The sequence below is a fragment of the Colobus angolensis genome, unplaced genomic scaffold (assembly GCF_000951035.1).
Source record: "Colobus angolensis palliatus isolate OR3802 unplaced genomic scaffold, Cang.pa_1.0 Scaffold176, whole genome shotgun sequence".
Lineage (NCBI taxonomy): Eukaryota > Metazoa > Chordata > Mammalia > Primates > Cercopithecidae > Colobus > Colobus angolensis.
In genome coordinates, this window is record NW_012114888.1 from 1,598,254 (window position 1) to 1,618,257 (window position 20,004).

Below are 20,004 nucleotides of genomic sequence, written 5' to 3' on the forward strand. Positions count from 1 at the left end.
TTTATTATATAAGGACCTGATATTTTCATTTAGTAATAACATTAGAAAATTAGTATAGGATGAAAATACACATTATATACACATTTGGTGTTATGCCCCCACCCCAATTAAAGGGGGAAAAAACCCCACAGGAAACATTTACATATGAGATTACTTTGAAAACTAATTATACACGTATTCCACATACTAACTTCTTTATGTTTATTTTTTCCTTTTTTGAGACGGAGTCTTGCTGTGTTTCCCAGGCTGTAGTGCAATGGCACAATCTCAGCTTACTGCAACCTCCGCCTCCCAGGTTCAAGCAATTCTCCTGCCTCAGCCTCCTGAGGAGCTGGGATTACAGGGGTGTGCCACCATGCCCTGCTAATTTGTGTATTTTTACTAGAGACAGAGTTTCACCATATTGGCCAGGCTGGTCTTGAACTCCTGACCTCGTGATCCACCCACCTTGGCCTCCCAAAGTGCTGGGATTACAGGCATGAGCCACCACGCCCAGCCCCATACTAACTTATAATTTCTTACTTTGGTTTAAGAATCTTTGCTTAAATATTTGGATTTAGTAAGAAGTGCATCGTAGTTAAAAAACAAAAAAAGATACTAATCCACAGTTTCCTTATATAAAATCAAGAGATAATTACCTTATATTGTCTTCACTATTCATATACTGGTTTCCTTCAGTGTAAGAAAGCCAAAGATAGGGAGTTTTAAAGCTTCTAATGTACTGATGAAATAACCTGATCTACTTTAATCTGTACTTTTTTTATGGACCAGCAGTCCAGTAGCAGCAGAGAAAGAACATTGTTATATGGGAAATCTCCATTGTGCTATAGAAAGATTTTTATTTCTTGAACTTTGAGTTAATACTATATTGTTGCAGCTATAATACAGGAATCCTTATTCATTGTTTCTGAGTAGGGACTGGCTATTTTTAGGGTGTAGTTTTTTTTCCTATCTAAATGGAGAGGTGTCTTGGGAAAAAAAGATAATTAGAATAAGCAGATGACATCCAAAAAGCTTGAGCTTAGGGATAATAATAAAAATATCAAGTTAGTAGGAAGGGTTAGGTAAATTTAATAACTCAGTTGTGAAAGTAGTACTTGCTTCTTCAGCGTTTCGCTGTAATTTTGTTTCACATAAAGATTGTTGCTTTTGATAGTGACTATGTACTGTATCTGTAGTTTATTTTATGGCTTTAAATAATACCTGTCTTGAAATAACCATTCTTTTGAATATATGATTAAAACGATGCATGCTTTTTGGTAAGTTTGATTTTTTGGGCGGGGGGGGTTCTATTTGGGATTACTTGCTTTTTGGATAAAAAATTTTCTCTAATTTTGTAATGACAATACATGGGTGAAATAAGGCTAGGATTTGTGTTTATAGCCATTTTTTGCTTTATAGGCAACTTTTTCTGGACTGTATCTACTTGGCCTTGTCACACACAATAAGCCCATCCTTATCTCTTCACAGTTAGGCTACCATTTTCACTCTAGTCTAAACTTTCGAGAGTAGCCTTGCATTTTTCAAGAGAGAAAAAGAGAGACTAAAGTTCTTCCTAGATCATAGTTTGGTAATTTATTTTCCATAAAGGACCAGATAATATTTTCGGCTTTGCAGATCATACGCTGTCTGTCACAACTGTGTCATTGTAACAGACACAGTCAGAGATAGTACGTAAGTGAACGGACATAGCTGTATTCTAATAAGTTTTATTTATAGAAACAGGCAGTGGTCTGAATTTGGCTCATGGACCATAGTTTGCCAACACTTGATCTAGATAAAAAATTAAATTTAAACCAGTAAAAACAATTGTATACTTTCTCATGTGCTATAGCACAAGACAAATAAAGTAAGATTATTTCTTAGATCTTACGAAAAGGAACATTTTTATTGTGTAAGTTTTTCTTTCCCCAAAATATGAAATTTGAAGTAGTTAATTCAATTTTATAAAGTTCTTTTATGGGAAAAGTGGCTATGTGGTTTAAAAAGAACTTCATATCATGATGGAGAATAAGAAGCCAGATATTAAAATAAAAGCTTAATAATATGATCTATGGAATGTTTCCAAAGTATATTGGTAGTAGTAGTTGTGATTATTTGTGCATGTGCATGATTGTTTGTTTTTGATAGTTGTCTTGAACTGCGTAGTTTTAATCAGCTAATCATCAAAACTATGTGGAGTCTGACATCCAGTCTCCTTTTCCTCTGAAATTAAGGGAAATTCCTGGTACTTGTACTGCCACAGTGTTCCTGTTTATGGATTTAAATGACTTGATGTCAACTCTACCTTCCGTTTACCTTTTAGGGATTTCTAGGTGCTCCAAGCAGAAGGCTTCAGTCAAAAATAGTCTTTGTTGATATGAAATTAAAAGTTAACTTATGTATTACTTGAAAGTAGCTTTGGATTTCATTTGGATCTTTGAAAAATCAATTTAAGATGGTAATACTGGGCCGGTTCACTTACTACAGGTATTATAATGCCTGTAATCCCAGCACTTTGGGAGGCCAAAGCAGGTGGATCTCCTGAGGTCAGGAGTTCGAGACCAGCTTGGCCAACCTGGTGAAACCCCGTCTCTACTGAAAATACAAAATTAGCCAGGCGTGGTGGCAGGCGCCTGTAATCCCAGTTACTCCGGAGGCTGAGGCAGGAGAATTGCTTGAGCCCGGGAGGCGGAGGTTGCAGTGAGCCTAGATGGAGCCACTGCACTCCCACCCAAGTAACAGAGCAAGACTTGGTCTCAAAAAAAAAAAAAAAAAAAATATGGTAACACTGATCTTTAGTAATTTAGTACTCAACCATAATTACACACTCTTTATATACATACAGCAAATCTTTTGGCACAAGCAATTACGTTTCAATAAAATGAACAAGTGTTCATTAAAAAAATTTTTGATGTTTTCTTCCAGTCTTACTAGGAGCTTCTTAATATAGTTGATCCATTTACATTATTTTCTTCTTATTTCAGAAATAATTTGAATTTCCTAATGGGTTCTTGGTGGCCCAACCTAGAAGATCTTTATGAAGCAAATGTTCCAGTGTATAGGTTTATTCAGCGACCTGGAGATTTGGTCTGGATAAATGCAGGCACTGTTCATTGGGTTCAGGCTATTGGCTGGTGCAACAACATTGCTTGGAATGTTGGTCCACTTACAGGTATTATAAAGAATATGCTTAAAAAAAAGTTAATTTATAGAGGATTATATCCAATAGGTCTGTTCCTTTTTTCTTGAAATATAACTTACTAAAAGGTGTAAGAAGAATGTCTCCTTGCATAGAATTGCAATTTGTAGTACAATAAATTAAATTCAAGTTAACAAATGGAAATCTAAGAGCGTAGATATTAGCAAAAAACAGGTTTATGGCTTTAATATACATGAAGGGTATAATAATAATTTTTAGAGTGCTTGGTTTTATTTTATTTAAAAAAAAAATCCCTTATGAGAGAAAACAAAGTAGAAAATTTATTCTTTCACATTAAAAAAAATCTAGTATTTCATATGAATAGCTCTGTAATGTCAAAATCTGTTTGAATTACGTCTGCCTTCAGGCAGTACTCACTTAAGGTTAAGAATATGGAGTTTAGAGCCAAAAAGACCTGGATTAGGACCAGGATCTGGCTCTTGTAACTTTGGGCAAGTTATTTAACCTCTCTGGTCCTCGATTTCTTCATCTGTATAATGGAAGTAATGAAATTAATAAGGTGATGGTGAAGATCATAAATGAGATAATGGGTAAAACTAAAAATAACACAATGCTTGGCATATAGTCATAGGAAGTGCTCTTTATATGATTGCTAATATTATTACTATTGTAATTATCATAAAGCATAAAAATTATTTTTATAGTGTTTTGAGGTTTTTCAGAATTGATGTTGAAGATATCACCTGAGCAGGTGATAATGGTTATCTTCATATCTTTTGGTACTTTGGGTTGCTTTATAACTGTTTTTTTTTTCCTAGCCTGCCAGTATAAATTGGCAGTGGAACGGTACGAATGGAACAAATTGCAAAGTGTGAAGTCAATAGTACCCATGGTTCATCTTTCCTGGAATATGGCACGAAATATCAAGGTCTCAGATCCAAAGCTTTTTGAAATGATTAAGTAAGTCTTTTCTAAAACTGCTGTAGTCCCTCTCTTTTTGGGGAGTGTTAACTATTAAGTTTTTTTTCTCCCTTAGAATTATGTTGACATCAAAGCAAAGTGGTCCAGAAGTCTAGCAGAATGTAATATGAGAATCCACATGTTAAAAACATTTTTCCCTTGCAACTAGCCCACTATGGTACAGAAAGGAAAAAAAGAAACATATGATTATAAATCAGTAGAGTCACAAACCTGTGCTTCCTTCCCATTTCCCTCTGAACCACCTGATATCCCAGGATAACTTTAGTTTTAATATTGAAAATCTACCATTAGTAACTTGAGGGGAAAATGGCATCACAGAATATTTGTTGTCACAGACAAATTAGCAGTTAATATAGGGATTTGACTAAAATGCTAATTTTTAAATTTTTAATTAAATCATCTATCTTTTAAAGTGTCTCTTTTCTGAGCTACTTAAAAAATTTAGTATAAGTTATGTAAATTCTTATCTAGGACCCTAGTTTGAATACATATGTACCAGTAAGCTTCACATTTGTTTTCACAGTTTCTATCTTAGCCATTTTGTAAATCTATTTAGAGGTACTATTTTCAAACAGTGCTATATAGCAGTGTTTCCCTAAACTGTGTTTTCCACTACTAGCTCTGTCCCCAAAAGGTGGGAAATTCTGGCTAAGGAAATATGGGAAATGATAGATTAAAGTTCAGCAAGTGGACAAGTCCTTTATTTTTATTTATTTTTTGTAAAATATTTTAGATACTGTACATGTTAATGTAATTTGTGAATGAGGGAGAAGAGTTACAGTGTACAGTATTTCCCAAACTTATTTGACCAGTATCTTTTGAAGAATTAGTTTTCTCAAAAGCTCATTTTGGGATACACTGCTTTATATTCATTGATTAAATAACTTTGTCTTAGTCTTTGTTAAAATAGTGTTTACATTAAGTATTTCTCCTGCAGATAATTTGGTCAGCATGTGTTGTTTTCAAAATGCTGTCTTCTGAAAGTAGTCCTGGTTTGTTAAAATGATTTCAAATCTAGATCCAAACTTTTATTTAAACAAAGGTTGTGTGGCCAAGGCAATATGCCTAATGAATTATTTTATGACAGTCTTTTCTCAGTTGCACCATTTTATCTAGTTATAGGTAAAAGGGTAGGGGAGACAAAAAGGACCAAAAACCAAATTACAGCGAGTAATATACAAATTCTTTAGAACATTGGATCTTACATACCATACTTTCCATAAATATAATTTATAGTGGGGCGGGGAATTGTCTCTCCATTTATCCTGTTATACATCAGAATGGTACTTTACCCTGAATAGCAAGTTCAGTGTTATTTTTTGAAACAAAAGTGACCTAAAGTCACTAAAGGTGTTTAGTAAGTTGGAGGTAGTCATAAACTAGATGCTAAGTCAGATCACTTAAAAGTAGTTCAATATAGAAGCCATTTATCTAACAGCTATATAGACTGAAAGTAACTCATTACATTATGAGTAGATTAGGATTTTATAATTGGAAAGGATTTTCAGGTCACTTAATCAGCTCCTACTTAATATAGTAATCTTATCTGTATTCATAATTTGTGATCATCCAGTGACTTCTTAAACATTACTTTCACCTCACTATAATTCTTGCAAGTTGTTCACAGAATAACCTAAAGTCTACCTGTCATTTGGTCCCGATTTCCTGAGTATATTTAGGATTTATGCAGAATAAATCCCATTCAACAAATGTTTGAAAACTAACTCTATGCCAGACACTGTTGATAGACATACCAATGTTTAAGATGAAATTCCTGTCCTCTGGAGACTTAAATTCTAGTAGGACAAGAAAGAAACCCCCAGTATAATTTATTTATATGAATAAGATAAAATACAATAATATTTGGGAGGAGGGAAGGTCAGAGTGCTCCTTTTGCTTAACGGGTCTGAGAATGTGAGTTTTCTGCTTAGCCCTGAATAATGAGGTGAAATCAGCTACACAGAGATCTATGGGTAGAACCTTCCATATACAGAGAACAGGTGAAGGCTAAATTGGGAATAACTTTGGCATGTTTATGGGACAAAAAGGTCAGGGTGACTATAGCTGAATGAGAGGAAGAGTGATGGCGATAAACTTAACTAAGCAAGCAGGAACGAGATCGTTCATGGGCTTTCTGGACATGGTAAGAAGTTTATATATTAATTATAGGTGTTACAGCTTGCCATAGAGGATTTTAAGCAGGAAAGGAATAGGTTTCACTTTAAATTTAGAAAATGGATCTAGTGGCTGGGCGCAGTGGCTCATGCCTATAATCCTAGCACTTTGGGAGGCCGAGGTAAGCCAGATCACTTGAGATCGGGAGTTTGAGACCAGCCTGGCCAACTTGGTGAAACCCTATCTCTACTAAAAATACAAAAATTAGTCAGGCATGGTGATGGGTGCCTGTAATCCCAGCTACTCTGGAGGCTGAGGCAGCGGCGGTGGTGGGGCAGGGGTTGTAGTGAGCCAAGATGGCCCCACTTCACTCCAGTCTGGGTGAAAGAGCGATACTTGTCTCAAAAAAAAAAGAAAAGAAAATGGATCTAGTTGCTTTGTGTGGAATGGGTTCCAAGGGGTAAGCTTAGAAGTAGGGAGGACAAATTAGGAGGCAATTGTAACAGTACAGACCAACCTGGACAGAGATTTCCCTGTAAAAATAGAGAGAGGGGTCAAACTAGGGAGTCTTGTGGAGCTAAAGCTCATAGAACTTGTTCATAAATTAGGTGGTTGGGTGAGAGGGAGAAAGGAACCAAGGAAAACTTACCCATAGTCTTTTCTTCTTGTTGTGTGATTGTCATTAATTTAAACATTAGTCACCTCTATCATCTTTTCCATTCCCTACCCCACCCTCAATATTCTTGTTATCCTTTGAGACTCCTTCCAGTTTATCATTGTTCCTCTCAATATTTAAAATGTTGAGGTATCGACATTTATGTTGTTATAAAGTTATCTTGTGTTGAGGTCAGACATACAAAATTTGGGTGTTTTTCATAATTTATAGTGATACTGTTTATTTCTTTTTTTTTTTTTAACCTAGATGCACTTACATTCTTATCTATACTCCATTTTGCCCTATACTACAAAATGTCTAATTATTTAAATCTTGATTGTATTCTTCGTGATATTAGCAGTTCTCCTCCCAGCTTGAGTACCTATTGACGCACCAATTGAAAATGTTAACCACAAGTCTAGACCCCTAGGCCTTGCTTTATAAGCCTCCCTTTTTGAAATAATTGTCATTGAGCCATTGCCAAAAATGTACTTTTCAGCAGCCAACATGGCTCCCTTTCTTTGTTTTTTATTTATTTATTTATTTATTTTTGAGATGGAGTCTCGCTCTATCACCCAGACTGGAGTGCAGTGGCGCGATCTCGGCTCACTCCAAACTCTGCCCCCTGGATTCACGCCATTCTCCTGTCTCAGCCTCCTGAGTAGCTGGGACTACAGGTGCCCACCGCTACACCCGGCTAATTTTTTGTATTTTTAGTAGAGACGGGGTTTCATCGTGTTGGCCAGGATGGTCTTGATCTCCTGACCTCGTGATCCGCCCGCCTCGGCCTCCCAAAGTGCTGGGATTACAGGTGTGAGCCACCGCCCTTTCTTTGATTTAATGAGTCTTTGCTTATTGTATACAAGGCTCTAGGCTAGGCTCTTAGGGTTTATAAATACATGGTATAGGTCCTTTCTTAGTGCAATTAAATAAAATAGATTGAAAGAAATTCGGTGATAGATCCACTGAAGTTTCCAGCCCAAGGAGTCAGAGAGGTTTTTTTTTAAAAAAAAACTGTGTATTCTGGGGAAGAATGTATTTTGTGTGATGGGTGAAAATGAGGAGGCAGGGAGAAGAGAAAGGAATAGCACTTAAGCCAGCTTAAAACCAGACTCTTGCACCATCAGAAAGATGCCCCAGTTCATCCATAAAATAGCCTACTTAGCATATCTCCTTAAGTCCAGCACAGTTTTTCGTCCAGTGAAGGAGTAAATCCCTTTTCTTCACTTGAGCGCCAGGCAAATAGTTGGCTTATGTAGAGAGGCCATGTTGTATGAATAACTCTAGTCTTCAACCACTAAAGTCATGCTCAACATGGTAATTCTGAAAGGCTCAGAGGAACTCTGGAGAAGAATAGCAAATGTATACTCCAACTCATGTTCTCTTCCTCCTGCTGTCATTCTCTCCCCCATGCCTCCCTTTTTTGCCCTCCCTCCTGATTACCCTCCCTGCTGTGCATTTGCGTGAGCTTAAATGTATATACGATACAACTGCTATATGTTTATTGACAATAATTGGTGGTATGTTTTGGCTTGAGCGCAATGTGTGATGAGTAGTAGAATAAGATATAGTTGTAAAAGTTGGTTAGAAGCCGATTATGCTTTGTGTACCAAACTTAAGACTTTCTTCTGTTGGAGAGCTCTTGGTGGGTTTTTAATTAATATGATCTAATTTAGGTTTCATAAAGGTGTTTCTAGCTATTAAATAGAGCAAACTTTTGGATAGTAAGAGGAAGGAGTGAATCAAAGATTCTTTGGCTTTTAAGTCTAGATACTTAGATGGTTTAGTAATATTGCTAGTTAATAAATCGGGCTTAGTACTTAGCCAAGCACTGATCAAAGTGCTTCCCAGACTGTACTCACTTATTTCTCACAGCATCCCAAGGTCATTCAGTTGACTAGAGGTAGAGCCAAGATTTAGACCCCTATCTGTCTGTGAAAGTGCTTGAGTGAATCTATGGCACATGACTTCATTTGGGGACAAGTTTGGGGAGCCAGTAAAAGAGTTGGATAGAGCTATTTAGAAGAAGCTGACTAGGGAGTCATCTACCTAGGAGTTTGTGACTGTCTTGAGAGGAAAAGGAAAGAAAAAGTTAGGGGTAGCACTTTGTGGGGGATATGCCTGTTTAAGAAAAAGAAATAGGTGAGCTAGATAACAGGAGAGCATGGAGACTAAATTGTTGCAGAAATAGAGGAGGAGGTCTTTTTCCACAAGCACAGTTTTGCCGTGTAATTGTTATATCCACATCATTGCTCTGGTCTTCAAATCTAGTAGTTCCTGCCAAAAAATGAAGTGGTGTTGGTTTTTTCTGGTTTGTGAGCTGTGCCAGTTCTTAATAAATGGTTCTCCCTTGCCATTCCTTCCCTCTGCTTTGAGTTATTTTCTTCATCTCCTGTTCACTCTGCCACCCACAGCAGTTTGGCTTTCTACCCTTGGTAAGCCCAACACTTCCCTTGTTGAGGTCACCAGTGACCAACTGTTGTACATCTGCAAAGGCACTAATGTACACTTTCTTCAGAAATCTACCTGTTTAAGCCTGGCATGTGAATGCCTCAAATCTGATTCCCACTTGCCTTGTCAGCCATTTCTCCCACTGCTGCCTTTAAATGTGTGCTTGAGTTGTTTTCTATTTATTAATATTTTTACCACTCCATTTGCTATTTTAAACCATCTTTAATATGAACTGCAATTTTTACATCTCCCCCTTTTTTTCCTTTGAGTCATCTTTTAATAAAGCATTAATTCTGTATATGTTGAGCATACGAATTATAGGCTATATTAAAAGAAAAAATATCAGCTAAATGTAAGAAATGAAATGGAGAAGATATACAAACATAGTCTTCTTCCTTAACTCTCCCCCTGAATTGTTATTTTTAATTCTTAAATACTGTGAATCTACAGTGTGTAATTTTTAGGCTTTCGTAGTTAAGTGGTAAGCCTGCTCAACCAAAAAGAATGTAAGCAAAATTCTCCTTGTGCCTTCTCATCTGCTCGCTCCCTCAGCTCTACCCAGTTCTTTTTATTCAGTAAATGTTTATTGTGTACTGCATTGTTACCCAGGTTTGTGCTAGGTGAAAAGGATTTGATCACTTCTCAGACTGCTCAAAGTGAATTGAGAAACCGTCAAACCATTAAAACATGTGATCTTTAATGATAGAGATATTGGTAAGAAACCATGGTGGGGAAGCATAGAGGAAGGCTCTTCTGAAAGAGTGGAAGGTTCAGTAAAGGTTTCACCGGAAGTACTACAGCTTCACAGTCTCTTATTGTAAATCCTTTAGGCCAAATGTGTTTTGGAGCTAAGCAAAACCACAATGAGATACCATCTCACACCAGTCAGAATTACTATTATTAAAAAGTTAAAAAATAACAGGTGCTGGCAAGGATGTGGAGAAAAAGGAACACTTACACTGTTGGTGGGATTGTAAATTAGTTCAACCATTGTGGAAAGCCATTGTGGTGATTCCTCAAAGAGCCAAAAGCAGAACTACCATTCAACTCAGCAATCCCATTACTGAGTATATAACCAAAGGAATATAAATTATTCTATCATAAAGATACATGCACACATATATTAATTGCAGCACTATTCACAATAGCAAAGACATGGAATCAACCTAAATGCTCATCAATGGTAGACTGCATAAAGAAAATGTGGTATATAAGTGGGAGCTAACTTATGAGACCACATGGACGCATAGAGGGGAACAGCAGACACTAGGACCAGTTGGAGTGTGGAGGGTGGGAGGAGAGAAAGGAAAAATAACTAATGGATACTAGACTTAATACCTGTGTGACAAAATAATCTGTACAACAAACCCCCGTGACACAAGCTTACCTATAACAGACCACGTATACCCCTGAACTTAAAGATTAGAAGAAAATAATGTTTTTTAGATTTAGAAAAGGTTATTGAGTACATTTATAATATATTGTACCTTCCCAGCAGGGTCTGTTGCAGTATCCTGGGATCAAACATATTAATATTTCAGCACTAAAACATAGAAATAGTCACTCTAATGAGCTCAGTGAATACTATAAGTAGCTCTACCAGGTCAAATTTCAGTGCCACTTGAGTTTATGCAAGATTTATGAAAATTTTGTGGGATTATAATAAGGGATTATGAACCTGTATTTGCACTGGGTTATTTAATAATGGGAAATGGTGTTTTCTTCTTTTGTCACCTCCTGACTCCTCATTATCATTTTGAGAATGAATCACCTGTAGTTCTTTAAGCAAGTCAGTATCACTCTTGCTTTTTCTCTGTACTTTTCCATTCAAGTCTGGTCTTTAAGGACCCTGTGATTCCATAAAGTTCTGTTTATCTGAGTAAGTCATTTAGTAAATCTCTTCGAATTTCTACAACCTAGCCATTTTGCTAAAATACATTAATCATATTCTGCTTCACATTCTTCCAGATATTTCCTATGTTGACATAAGTCCAAAGAATATATATTATCTTGATTACTTCTTTCATTTGGTAATGCAGTGAACTCGACTTAAAAGTTCACAGCCTAACTCCTTAGGAAAATTTAAGTGACAGCTCAATGCATAACTTTCTCTTTTGACTTCATTTAACTGTTAAATGAAATAACTTTTCTCTGCAAATGAACTTAATTTTAATTTCTCCTTTAGACCAAACTTTTAAGTGTCTTTCCCTGGTTTATGCCATACTTGTGTGTTCATGTTAGCTGAAGACAGATTTAAACTTTCGTTGCTAAAAGTTTCAGGTAGACTTCACATTGGCAATGACTGCCAATGAGACGTCTTTATCATTTTTAATATTTTAAATAATGGTCAAATTTGCATGTTGGATCACTTGGTAGCAAGATGAAGCATTAAATGGAAAGCAGAAGATTTAGAGGCATAAATTAGAAGGTAATTGCTCCAGTTCAGACAAAAGGAGAGACAAAGATTAGAGGGTAAAATAGACTACACTTGGTGATTGATTGGTAGTAGAGTTGAGGGAGAAATCTGTATTGCTGGACTTTGGCTTGGGCCAGACAGTGGAACATTTGTGCTTGTTGATGAAGTTGGGGATAAAGAAGAAATGAGTTGGGTATAGAGAATGATGGTTATCAACTTGACTAGCTTTAGACATGCAGAACTTGAATTGCTCCTACAAGATATAAGTTGAAATTTCTATTAAATAGCAGCTAGATGGATGTATGGTTCTATTGCTTAGAAAAGGAGTCTGAGATAATACATTTGTAGCCCTCAGCTGGCTGATAGGCAATCACTGCTAAGGTATTAGCTGTTGAGTTTTCTGAACCATTAGCTATTTTTAAGGTAGAGCAGTGCCCATACAAAGAAATGAATAAAGGAAAACTTTAAGATCAAGGGTACTGATCTCCTTTAATTCATTCAACTATGACAGTTTTTCCAGGTTAATATATCTAGTCTCCTTTAAAATATATAAAATTTACATGTGTAACACATTGCTGTACTCCTCCCCAACTTGTTTATACTTTTTCCTCCAACTTTTACTTTGAAATTTCTTAAACCTACAAAAAAAAGTTGAAATATAGTACAACGAATACCTGTGTAACCTCATCTGGATTCATCAGTTAAGTTTTTGCCACATTTATTCAGCAGTCTCTGTATACGCATACATGCTTGCACGCACTTTTTCATATGAGCTATGTGAAAAAGTAATTTGCAGACATCATGACATATCACTTCAAATACTTCATCCTGCGTCTTAAGAATAAGGTTATTCTCCTACATACCTGTAACATGGTTTACCATATTTAGGAAACATGAAATTCTGTAGTATGAGTTAATACACAGTCCACATTTAGATTTCCCCAACTATCCAAAAATGTATTTTTTTTTTTTTAAGCGCTTGCCTCTGCTCACTCTACCACCCTTATCCATATTGAATTAAGGTTCACATTTAATTGAGTATGTAGTCATTATGTCTTCTTTAGTCTCTTTTAAACCTGTGAAAGTCTTTTTTTAATGACATTTTCTTTTTGAAGACAGCATACCTTCGTGTTGTGCGGAGTTCTACATTCTGGATTTGTTTTCTCATGATTGTATTTGGGGTAAATTTTTGACAAAAACTACTAATGATGTTTACTTTTGTTTAACTCCTGCCTCACTCCAGCATAACTATGTCAGAGATATTTTCCTTAGTGGGTCCTGAGTAAGTTAAGTTTTACTAAAAAGGCAATTTGAAAACTTAAAATTAGGGGTGAGGAGATTATTGTTACTTTTTAACCCATCTTTGTCATAATATATGATTTTTATCCTGTGGTTTTAATTTTACAACTGGTAGATTAAGATTTAAAAGAAACCCTTGCCAGGCGTGGTGGCCTCACGCCTGTAATCCCAACGCTTTGGGAGGCCAAGTCGGGCAGATCACAAGGTCAAGAGATCGAGACCCCAGCTAACATGGTGAAACCCATCTCTATTAAAACTAGAAAAAATTAGCTGGGTGTGGTGGCACACACCTGGAGTCCCAGCTACTTGGGAGGCTGAGGCAGGAGAATCACTTGAACTCGGGAATTGGAGGTTGCAGTGAGCCAAGATTGAGCCACTGCACTCCAGTCTGGGTGATGGAGCGAGACTCTGTCTCAAAAAAAAAAAAAAAAACCAAAAGCAAAAAAAACCCGTCACTCTGCAAATTCACGATTCCCATTTTAAGATATTTGAGATACAGTACTTTGGCCTATATTTTATTTTTCTCTTTGTATGATACTAAGACTCTTTATGTCATTTTTCATAAGACTCTTATATTCCTTGTTTTGCCTTCTGAGTATTTTTTTTAACAGGACATTTGAAAGGAATCAAGTGTTAGTGCAGGAGATGAGCTCTGCAGACTGTTGGTACTGATGAGATTTCCCTGTAGATAACAGGCTTTCAGAATAAATAGACTTACAGGTGCAGTTCATAAAGCCGACCCCCAACAAATATGCTATAAGTTGTTACAGTCATGTTGGACCGTTGTCAAGCTGGTGTAATGGTAGTATGTTTCCAATACATTGGAAACGTTGGTTTGTTCACCAGCAACTTTGTGAGTTCCACTTAAATCACCACGATAAGTAGTTTAGTAAATTTTCAAGTATGTCAAAAACAGAATGCCAAGGAGTGCATTTTCCTCTGAAAAGTGTAATGTTAGGAAGTCTTAGATTTAGGAGGAGCATATCAGATAGTATGCTGAGGAGTAGAAAGTTAATTTTCAAGATACACATTCATTTGTCTTACCCCCTGTAATCTGCCAGACAATAACACATTCTAAAAATACTAATAACATATAAGCCAATGGTTGAAAATAAGTTCTCTTAAATTTCAACAGTGCCGAGCTCATTGAAAACCACTCCCCACAAACTGAATTTCTTGTCATATTATTTTGTCATTCTTTTGACCATCTTATAAAGCACTGTTTTATATTTTTTCTTTTTCTGTTTCTTTTTTTTAATTAAAAAAATAAAGACAGGGTCACCCTATGTTGCCCAGGCTGGTCTCAGACTCCTGGGCTCAAAGGATCCTTCTGCCTCAGCCTCCCAAAGTTCTAGGATTAACAGGCATGAGTCACCATGCCTGGCCAATATTTCAGTTTTTAAATGTGCCATCTTATATGCACAATATTAATGTTTTATGTGCTTTCTCTGTGCCTTTTGTGTATATATGATCACTATGTGTTCATTATTTGCCCATCCTTTTTTATTTTCCTAAGTCTTAGAGTCTACACTATTTAATATCCCAGTAAAATATTACAGGAAGGGCAGCATTATGTAGTTTTCTGGAATCTAATCTGCCTTCATATCTTAGCTTCTTCATTTACTGGCTGGGGGATTGCGGACAAATTACTAAACCTATTAGTCTTTATTTCCTCTTTGGAAAAATGGGGATAATGCTGTCTTTCTAAAATAACTTTTATGACTGTTATGTGAGTCTTAGCATAGGGTAAGCATTCAGCAAATGGTAGTTGTTGTTATAATTATTACTATTTTATAGAAACCCCAATTACCTTCTTTTTTTTAGTTAATATTCTTGGACCTAGTGTAGTGGTTCTCAAATGTGGACAGTTTTTCCTCCCCCTGCTTTCCTTTCCCAGGGGACATATGCCAGTATCATGGCTTGAGTGGGAGAGATGCTACTAGGTTTTTTGAGTAAAGATTAGGAATGCTGCTGTTAAATATCCTGCAGTGCACAGGACAGCTCCCCATAACAGAGAATTACCCAGCTATAAATACCAATAGTGCTGAGATTGAAAAACCCTTATCTAATGGAATCCAGACTAAACACCTTTTGAATAACCTTGTTTCATTTTCTTTTTGGTGTGTTAACCATTATACTTTGAGTTGGCATTCATCATAAAATTTTTTCAAATTAAATAACTTCAATTTAGTAATTATATGATTATTTTAATACAGTTTAGGAATTTGACATGTCATGTTCAAATAATTAACATTTATTGAGCATTAACTGCCAGGCACAAGTCTTTTATATAACATATGTAATCCTTATAACAGCAGTGTAAGTTAAATATCCCCTTTTTTCAGCTGAGGAAATTGAAGCACAGAAAGAAGTGTGCAGCTGGAATTTGAACCCAGACAGTCTAGGTATAGAGTCTGCTCTTGCCCACTCTACAGCTCTTTCTATGATCTCTTAAAGGCTCTAACCCTAAAAACGCAGTGATTTGTGAGGTTGATATTTTACCAGTGTCTATTGAAAAATACACTACAAATCTGAGACACTGGTTTTAATTTTGACACTTATGAAGTAAGAGATTTGTGCTGGTTCTCTTACTTGCTGATCACACGAATCACCTGGAACTCTTATTAAAATAGGTTTTCAGAGCTCTATGCCAAGAACTCTGGGAACCTTTTTCATGGTGACCTAGTGAATCTTATCAGACAAGTTAGACCTTTTTTAGAACTAAGAATTTTTTTGCTGCCTTTTCTTTCACATACATTATAGGTTATTACCTTACCTACCTAAATAAAATATACTTTATCACAAACACAGAATTCCAAAATGTAAATTAAAGCAAACTCATAAGTATTAACTCCCCTTTGATTCCCTTATTTAAATGGATAAATATGGTATTATAGTGTTATACAACTCTTTAGTCTACACCCATTTGACCTAATAATGGAACAAGATTTTTCCAACAGTGTGCATAGATAATGGTATAACCATAAAGACCAGTCCATAGTTAGCATTGATCCTACTGCTATAGTCCTGGCAGTATTCTAATACTCTGTTGGGTTTGATATATAATGCTTTTTGATAACACTGACCAAACAAAATCTAAAAATTCTAAAACTGCATTCTCATGGTTAATGTATATCTGCTTTCATGCTTTTTTTTTCCATCTAGGAGCTTAAACGTTCTTAAGATACGCATTTTATCATTGACTGAGACCTTGATTTTCAGCCATGTGGTTGGTGTAAATAAAACTGTTAGATTCCTTGTTGACATTCATATACCCACTGTTGTCCTAGGAGAACACAACCCTGGAGTGACAGGTGGCAAGAGAGTTTTCAGAGCTCATATGTGGGCTTGCTTTTCCTGCATGGCTCTTTCAGTAAGGCAGACTGGGCAGAGCAAGGCACCTCTTGGTGTTCGTTAATTTGTTATCTACTTCTCAGTGGCTGAGACTGTTACCATAAAGCATTTCAAAGGGCAATACCAAGTTAACCCATATTTCATCTATCTCCACATTGATACTTGTTTGGTAACTTACTTTGGAAACTGAGTCACATTGCCATTAGAATGTCAGAGTAACCCCCAGTGTTGTCTTAACTTTGATGTAATATAATATTACAGCTTCATTCCTATTATTTCCTGCCCCAGAAACCTCATGCGAAGATTAAAATCTTATAAGAACAGTTGTTTGTTCCCTAAAGAAGCCCCCATACTACCTTATTGTGGCATTCTTTCTGTTCAGAATGTGCCTTCCCCCATCTCTTTGTCCTGTTCATAAATAAATTGATTCAGAAATTTCAACTTCTGTATGAAAACTTCTGTTATTCTCTACCTCCCCTCACCTGAAGATGATCTCTCTCCTTTTAGTATCCATAGCATACTATGTTTATTTTTTGCCTAATGTCCTCATGTTTTGATTTATGAATATACTGTGCATTAATTGCCCATAAATAAGGCTTTTGATAATTTGTCTACATATTATTTTATTCAGTTCTCTTGTTCTAATATTGCAAGTGTATTTTCATTCTATTCCCTGTGTGAAGTTGTTCTCTAAAATTCTATCGCTCTTTAAGTTTCATCTTTGCAGATCACTTTTTGGTTGGATTAGATTCCAGTATATAACCTCAAATATGCCAAGCTCTCAATCAGCCTCTTCCTCATGGTTTTCTTCCGTTCTGGAACTTCCTTTGTCCCCTGCCTTTTTGTGTAGTCTTTCATGCAAACAGCTAAAAACAGAGATTGGGTCCTGAAGCCAATACTGATCCTTAAACGTCAAAGGATTTCCTGCTTTTCTAGCTGCTGAAATCATTTTTGATCTTGTTTCTAAAGTGCATGTATGCAAAATAGCATTTTCCATCTTCTATGTGTTTACAGCTTTTGCAAATGATTTATTCTTTTGTTTGTAGCAAATTGAATGCTTTTTTTTTTTTTTTTTTTTGAGACAGAGTTTCACTCTTGTTGCCCAGGCTGGAGCGCAATGGTGCGATCTCATCTCACCAAAGCCTCCACCTCCCGGATTCAAGCAATTCTCCTCTCTCAGCCTCCCCAGTAGCTGGGATTACAGGCATATGCCACCATGCCTGGCTAATTTTGTATGTTTAGTAGAGACGAGGATTCTCCATGTTGGTCAGCCTGGTCTCAAACTCCCAACCTCAGGTGATCCACCCGCCTCGGCCTCCCAAAGTGCTGGGATTACAGGCACGAGCCACCACGCCCAGCCCACAAATTGAATTATTAATTACCATAAGGTAAACTTACAGAAATTTAGCAAAACTAAAATTAAGAGGAAATGAGAATCCTAATTGTTTAGCTTTTATTTTTTAGCTCTTTAATGTACTTAAATGTTGTCTTTGTATAAAATCAGTCTGGGGTTAGTCAAAGCAGAACAGGTTATTGTTAAGTCTTAAATATTATATCTGTTTCTTTACTAGGATCCTTTCCCTAAATCACTTTACTTTCTATTTTTCCCTATCCTTCAGTTGAATCACATTCTTTCTTTTTAGGACTTGCTCATTACTGTGGACTCCATAAGAGCCTCTCTCTCTCTCTAAATTCTCCTTCTGTTCCAACTGCTGCCTTTTGAAAATGGGAAGGAACAAAAATTTTCGGTGTTAAAAAAGTAAAGGCAAGGAGAAATCACAATTTTGTTATTCATCCTCAGATAAGATTAATAGAACTGTCAGTTTTCTAAGTTTTTGGTATCACACAAAATATAAAATATAAATTCTGGAGCAGAATTTATTCCAGAAGCAGACTGACCACTTAAGGCTTAGTATTTACTCTTAGCAACCTTATCTCAGACCCCTTGTTACTTGCAGGAAATCAATATAATGCCTTTTTTAAGATGAAACTGCCAAACTAACAATAGATTGTAAACTACAGTCTAAGTACCAGAGTAGTCAGTGGCATTGAAGATGAAAATTTATCTGCTGAGTAACAAGTAGCCTGATACTCTATAGAACCAAGGCTCTGTGTTTGGAAAAACTGTGCTTCCTGAGCCCAAGAATCTCATCTTCACAAGAAGCGGAGTGGGTGAGAATAAGATGTGAAAAGAGACCAAAAAGAAGGGTACAGTGTGAGATACTAAGGGGAAGCTTGAAATTTTCTTTTAAAAACTCATAGCTCAACCACTTAAATAGCTTTATGACATTAGACAAACTTAACTTCCCTGCACTCCCTTTTCCCCATTTGCAAGATAGAGATAACCTTTCTCCACATGGTTGTTAGGAGGCTTACTTGGCATAATGTATATGAAATAGCAAATACATGGCTCCTCTCTGGTTCTTATTTTTTATTTACTTTTACTATATTATTTTTGTTTGGCCATGTGGAAGGACAGTTGAGTTTGAAGTCTTCCAATGGTATCTGCATTTTTCTGTAAGAGATCTTATTTTGAAGCCCTACTTGGAAAACTTGTTCAGTAAAATCTGTACCTTTAGAAGTGAATTATATGGGACATGGGGAGGGAAGAAGAGAGGAGCAGGTGCTGTTCAAGAGCTAGAGACAGAGTCTGAATTATATTCTGTCTTTGCCATGATCTAAATTTTTACTTGCTACCTTCCCTGGTGCTCTATACAGGCACGCATGTACACATCGATAGCTGTCCTGACCTTGACACACAACCACAGGCTAAAGCAGGGGTCCCCAACCCCTGGACTGCAGACCAGTATCAGTCCATGGCCTGTTAGGAACTGAGCTGCACAGCAGGAGGTGAGCAGCAGGCAAGCTGGCATTACTGCTTGAGCTCCACCTCCTTTCAGATCACTGGTGTTATTAGATTCTCAAAGGAGCAGGAACACTATTGTGAACTGCACATGCGAGGGATCTGGGTTCCTTGCTCCTTATGAGAAGCTAATGCCTGATGATCTGAGGTGGAACAGTTTCATCCCAAAACTATTCCCCCCTCCCCTCCCCCTGGGTCCGTGGAAAAACTAATCTTCCACGAAACCGATCTCTGGTGCCAGAAAGGTTGGGGACCACTGGTCTAAAGCAATGTTTAAGTTAAATATGCAAGAATTGTTGAAGCCAAGCTGAGAGTGCAGTCTTTAAATATGATACTTAAGGAATTGGCCTACAACTATGAAATCAATATTGTTTTATACTTATTAAATAAGCTAACAGGTTTTACAAATGTTTTTAGTTATTCCCCGCCTCCCCAACCACTGCTGGGTTAATATACATGGGTTCGGATACATAACAATATTTTAACATAGTAACTTATAAAATAACAAAGAAATATAAAATAAAGTAAATTAAATATTTTAGTACATATAATTTGAATTTTAGTTGTATATTGATTAAGCTACTATATGCTAGGCACTGCCCTAGGTGGTAAGTAGATAAGTAGATAGCAGGAATGCAATAGATAAGACCTTTGCTTTCAAGACAACACTCAGTTGCTAAACCCATTTGCTTTTCTTTTTTTTTTTCTTTTTTTTTTTTTTTTTTTTT

General features: G+C 36.4%; 1 protein-coding gene across 9 annotated transcripts in view; it reads left to right on the forward strand.

Moving 5' to 3' along the window:
* KDM6A (lysine (K)-specific demethylase 6A) overlaps nucleotides 1-20,004 on the forward strand; it is a 153,187-nt gene that overhangs the window by 127,597 nt on the left and 5,586 nt on the right. For 7 of the 9 annotated variants that reach the window (XM_011938662.1, XM_011938664.1, XM_011938663.1 and 4 more), the window contains 2 exons: nucleotides 2,967-3,154; nucleotides 3,961-4,102. In XM_011938662.1, the coding sequence (XP_011794052.1) occupies nucleotides 2,967-3,154; nucleotides 3,961-4,102 (330 nt within the window). Of the gene's footprint in view, nucleotides 1-2,966; nucleotides 3,155-3,960; nucleotides 4,234-20,004 lie in introns of those variants that run through there. The other 2 variants (XR_001001438.1, XM_011938669.1) reach the window with 2 other exon arrangements.